The sequence below is a fragment of the Octodon degus genome, unplaced genomic scaffold (assembly GCF_000260255.1).
Source record: "Octodon degus isolate 3935 unplaced genomic scaffold, OctDeg1.0 scaffold00196, whole genome shotgun sequence".
Taxonomy (NCBI): Eukaryota; Metazoa; Chordata; class Mammalia; order Rodentia; family Octodontidae; genus Octodon; species Octodon degus.
In genome coordinates, this window is record NW_004524772.1 from 1,197,931 (window position 1) to 1,203,316 (window position 5,386).

Genomic DNA, 5,386 nt, shown 5'->3' on the forward strand with positions numbered 1-5,386 from the left:
ATATATATAGTTTCTTTACCCTTCCCTTTGGAAGGGTTATTTTCTCCCTCTGAGCAGTTTTTTTCCCCTTTCTCAATACTGTGTATTTTGGACCTCATTTACTCTTGTAGGCTCCTACACTAGGGAGGCAATAGGATACTTACACATTTGATTCTGATTTATGTCACTTCTATGTATGGTCCCTAGTTGCATCTATTCACCTAAGACAACCTTGAGTTTATCTTTCTTTACAGCAGAGTAACACTCTACTGTATCAAAAGACCACATCTTTTTTATCCATTCCTTGGTTGATGGGCATTTGAGTTGCTTTCAAGATTTAGTTATGAAAGATTGTTCTGCTATAAACATGGGTGCTGATATATTGTTATGATATGATATTTTTAATTTGTTCTTTAAGTTAAGGATCAATTATTATGTGATTTAAATAACTAATGGTTGTGTTTATATAAAAGTTTTATGGAATTATTTTGAAATGTTTTAAAGTTATCAGTGAATAAGTTAAAGAACTCTATTAATGAGTAGTATGCTAGCAGGAATCAGTTAATATAACATTCCTAACAGAATCTTAAAATTAGGAAATATAATTGGGCTCAGAAATTAGAGGGAGCCTACGGTAAATGTACTGCAGGCAACTGATTTCTGAGTGTTGAAGTGCTCTGGGCCATGTTCCCTGCAAGGACAGAAGGTCGCGGTCTCCGCTGCCCACCACTGCCCATGCTGCATCTGCCCACCTGCGTGGAGACCTCGGGGAAGCGGGGCAGGGGTAGGGGCCGGGACATGAGCCAGGAAGAGTGACAACACAGGGCAGCTCTGCCACGTCACACACACACCTCTCTCACATGGAGACTTCCTGTGTTCGTAGGTGAGCGGCCCTATCAGTGTCCTTACTGTGAAAAAGGATTCAGTAAAAATGATGGACTCAAGATGCACATTCGTACACATACCAGGGTAAGATTTGATTTGCCTCCTTCATGTTGCTCCTAAAGACTGCATATTTTTAAAGAAACATTTGATTTTATGTAAGAGGAAGTGGTGCATTGGAAATTATATGTTTCTAGTGGCTATTTGAAGATGAAACTTTAGAAGGGAAACAAATGTAAAACAATCCCCAGCAATGTCTTGAGTCTTTGAATTACAAATCAATTTTCAGGAGTTACAAATGACAAACTGCCAGATAAATGGATTTAAATGTGGGAAATATAATATATATATATATAAAGCTTTTGTCTTACAGTATGTTGTAGTAATAGAAAGATGCTTGGATAGAGACAAGTCTGTTGGCATTTGGCTACTAAGTAATATTTACAAGCAAGTTTCTGTGTGAGAGGTGTTGTAAATAATTTAAATTTTTAGGGGAGTTGGAAAACACAAGTGCAGTGTTTTACCCTTTTCCTGTTGCTGTCCTTTGGTCTGCTTTTAGTATCTCTCAGTGGACTGTTGTCCTTCTGGTATACAGATCTCTCTCTCTCTCTCTCTCTCTCTCTCTCTCTCTCTCTCTCTCTCTCTCTCTCTCTCAAGAAATAATGTGTGCAGCCAGCATTGCGTTCAGGTGCTCTCCTCACTCACTGTCTGGGATTAGGGCACAATTACACACTTTGTATGAACTTTCCACATGAAAACTTTGTGTTGTTTGAAATGCCTACTCATGATTTTGCTCTTTGCTTTCTCTTCCACGTATTTCCCTTCTCATTTTGAATTTCTGGGAATGCTTATGGGCTGCACATACACCACACATTTTCCCACATTTTAAGACATGAGCTTAATCCCCTGAAGAGCAGTTCTAATTTAAGCTTCTCTTGGATTTCACTTTTTACTTTATCTATGAAATAAAACTTCAGAGGTTTATTTTACACAAAATAATAATACACAAATAATAATAATACACAAATAATAATTGCACAAAATAATAATATCCTTCTCGGTATAATAATATTTTAGCCTTCTACTTCAGTTCGAGAGTGCTCAAAAAATATCCTCTGGGTCCTATTAAGAAAGTACTCATGCTCTGGTGGTGGCAAAGAGAAGAAGCAATTCCACAGCGATTTCCTCTGGGATAGCACATTTGTATTACATGATTACTAGAAATGGGAGCACTTTCTGAATATAAAAGTAATTCACAAAGTATAAAAGATTAAACAAACATTACTGCTTTTAATAGTATGATTTAAATTACGAGGTTCAAAATCTACCTTTCACAATGAGTTTTATTAAAGAGATTTACATTCATTTTAGATTGGTTTAGAAGTTCTCTTGTATGTGTATCTTTCACCAAAGTGTCAATAATTTATTTAAAAGATGCCCTCATATAGGCAAAGATGATTTGATTCTTAGTGGACACTAGTGATGTTAATAACCATGTTCCCAGTACACTGATTTCCTTGATTACTGAAGATAGGACTGTATCATAGAAGGAGCTCTTTAAATCCTTAAAACACTTGGTTAGTGTTTTGGTTTTCTCAAGAAGTTTTAGTATTTCTAACTTAATTAGTAAACTTTTTCATAGAAACTAATTAATGAGAATAATTTAAATAGTTAAGATAAGTGCAAATAAGCACAAAGACTACAAATTACAGGCCGGGTAAGACTGCATGATAAGTGTTCCAGGGAATTCACATTTATTAATTCACTTAGGCTTCATAAAACTATGGGCAAGGAGTGTGATGATCACCTTTTTAAAAATGAGTGACTGAGACACAAATAAATAATAGAGTGGTCATGACCTAAGAGCGCATCTCTTTCTCTACTACACTTTTTAAAAAATTTTATCAATTATTTCTCATTTCACTGGTTGTGATGGGTTTCCCAGTATATTTCTTTTCTTTCCTTCCTTCCTCTCTTTCTTTTTTTTTTTCTGACTGGTAGTTGACCTCTAGGCCTTGTGCTTGCCAGGCAGGTGCTGTGCCACTATATTTCTTTCTTTTTTTCTTTTTTCAGAACTGGGGATTGAACTCAGGACCTTGCATTTGCCAGGCAAGTGCTCATTCTACTGAGCTATCTCCCCAGCCCCCTCCCACTATATTTCTAAGCTAAGGAAATTAGGACTCCAAGTTTGACAGTCCATATTCTTGGTTAGTGTTGTGCAATGGTCTTTATGCTATGTTGTAAGATGGAGCTGTCATCAAAAGAGAGCAAACCACAGCCTTTGGCCTGGGGAACCTCAGAGAGCAGAAGCACTCAGAATTCTATTTTTTAAAATTTTTAGTATTTTTTATTCATTTTAATGAGGAAAAAAGATAAAATAGCTATGAAACAGTTTCAAAACAGGTTAGTAAGATGGTTACAATAATTAATACATTGCATATTATTGACTTTGTAGTACTTATTCAGAGGACAAGATGCAGACGTGATATCTTGTCTAAACAATATTAGTACAAACTTTTATTCTTGGCCCTAGCATTTCAAAGTCAGTCCGGATTTTAGAAAGGAATTCACACAATGAGTAGAGAGCACTTTCAAATTGTAGGATGGATACATGTAAATTTGGGCTTTACCTCAGACCCTAATTTTTCATCTTTATGCATTATATCACATTATCTCTCAGATAGTGTATATGTTCACATTCATTCTGAAGCAGTCCATGCATGTCCATGCATGTAACTGTTTGTTTGTTTAAGACAGTCTTGCTCTTAGTTCAGGTTGGGTTTGAACTCACTATGTAGCCCAGGCTGGCCTCGAACTCACGGTGATACCACTACCTTAGCCTGGAGTACTGGGATTACAGGTCTGTACCACTACGCCTGGCTACATGACATACCTTCATTTCTTTTTACATTAACTTTCCCTCTCCTCTCCATCCCTTCCTCCATCTCTTGATGCCCTTCCCATTTGAAAAAGATCTATCTCTCTACTTAGTGTCTGTCTTTTACTTAGCATTTTATCTATAATTTGAGTTTCTCATAAAAGAATCCAAGTGATATTTAGACTCTGTGTCGGTTTTACTTCTTTTAACATTATGGTCTTAAGGAGCATTCATTTTCCTGTAGATGACTCTTGAGTTGCTCTTTCTTCATTGCAGAGCTGTAATCCATTGTGTGTAAATACCACATTCTCTTCTTGCCTTCATTTGTTGATGGGCATATAAACTGCTTCTAAAATTTAGCTCTTATGAATTCTGCTTCTATACCTATGGGCATGCAAGCATTTGAAATAGTTTCCTAAGTATTGAATAAATACAGATTATTCTTTGCCAATAGATCTAAATTTTCAAAAGTATGTTGAGGTTATCAACTAGTGCAGTGATGCTAAAGCTGTGACACTGATGTGTTTTTGTTTTAAGGGACAAGATGCCAATATAGAGAGTTTTTTTCCTGAACTAAAATCTCAGCATTCAGGTTTAATAACAATGTTTGCACTTTGTGATAAATAAGTTCTGAGTTGCAGTTTGGCACTTAATCTCTAAGAGGTTGAGTCAGCCTATCATTGATGTAGTACAATCAAAGCATTACAAAGAAGCTACTTTTTAAAAAAATTCTAGAAAAACATTCTCTGCGAGGTAATATTTTCCCAGTATTATTTGCCTTTAGCAAGGTTAAGGAAAAAAGATTGCTGTACTTGGAACCCAACACATTGAAGTTTTCCTTTTGCATTTACATTACATTTACTATTCAGATAGCTGCACTGGCCAGATTTTGCTCCATTTAAAAGCTTTTAACTCCATTATAGCATCAGCAATAATGGAAACCACGTAATTCAGTAAGTGACAACTTTGCATGCTTAGGTGACACGCCTCAGAATGCTCTGCCACGTCTTCTACCTGCTATAAACTTTTGGATAATTCTTGATCTTTTTCTTCTAACATATTTCTTTGGCCCAGATTTTCTTGTCCTCCTTTTCGGGACACCAGTTAGACTTGACTATTGTCCCAGAGTTCTTGGTTGCTCCATTCTCTTTTATCTTATTGGCTTTGTTTTTGAATCTTATGCAACTATCTCTGATAGTTTTTTTTTTTTTTTTAATTTCCTGCATTTTCCTTTGGCTTTAATGAAAAATAATTTTCATAGTTCCCTGCTGAAGTTAACCACATCTTCATGAATGTGATATTAGTTTTTTATTAGATTCTTTGACATCTTAATTATACTCACTTTAAATTTTCTGATAGTTCTTCCTTCTGGCCATCTTTGAATCTTATTGAATGTTTTATCTCTTGATGATGGGTACCAGAAGGCTTTGCTTTAGATATGTCATATAATGCCTGTTATGCTGTGTAAAAGAATAGTAGATGTTTGATATGCAGGCAGTAGTGAGGTTAAGCTTAACAGACTAAGTTGTATGGTAATAACAATAAACTTGTCTTCTAGATGGTTAACAACTTAAGTTTGCAGACCAAAATTAGAGAAAAAGGAGGGCTGCAAGGAAAGCCAACATTTTGGCCCTAGCCTTCTAAGGT

The 5,386-nt window shown here is 35.8% G+C and overlaps 1 protein-coding gene across 3 annotated transcripts in view; it reads left to right on the forward strand.

The window, feature by feature from the left end:
• The window catches only part of Prdm5 (PR/SET domain 5), a 209,814-nt gene that overhangs the window by 155,262 nt on the left and 49,166 nt on the right, over nucleotides 1–5,386 (forward strand). For all 3 annotated transcript variants that reach the window (XM_023704426.1, XM_004644243.2, XM_004644244.2), the window contains one exon: nucleotides 863–948. In XM_023704426.1, the coding sequence (XP_023560194.1) occupies nucleotides 863–948 (86 nt within the window). The remainder of the gene's footprint in view (nucleotides 1–862; nucleotides 949–5,386) is intronic.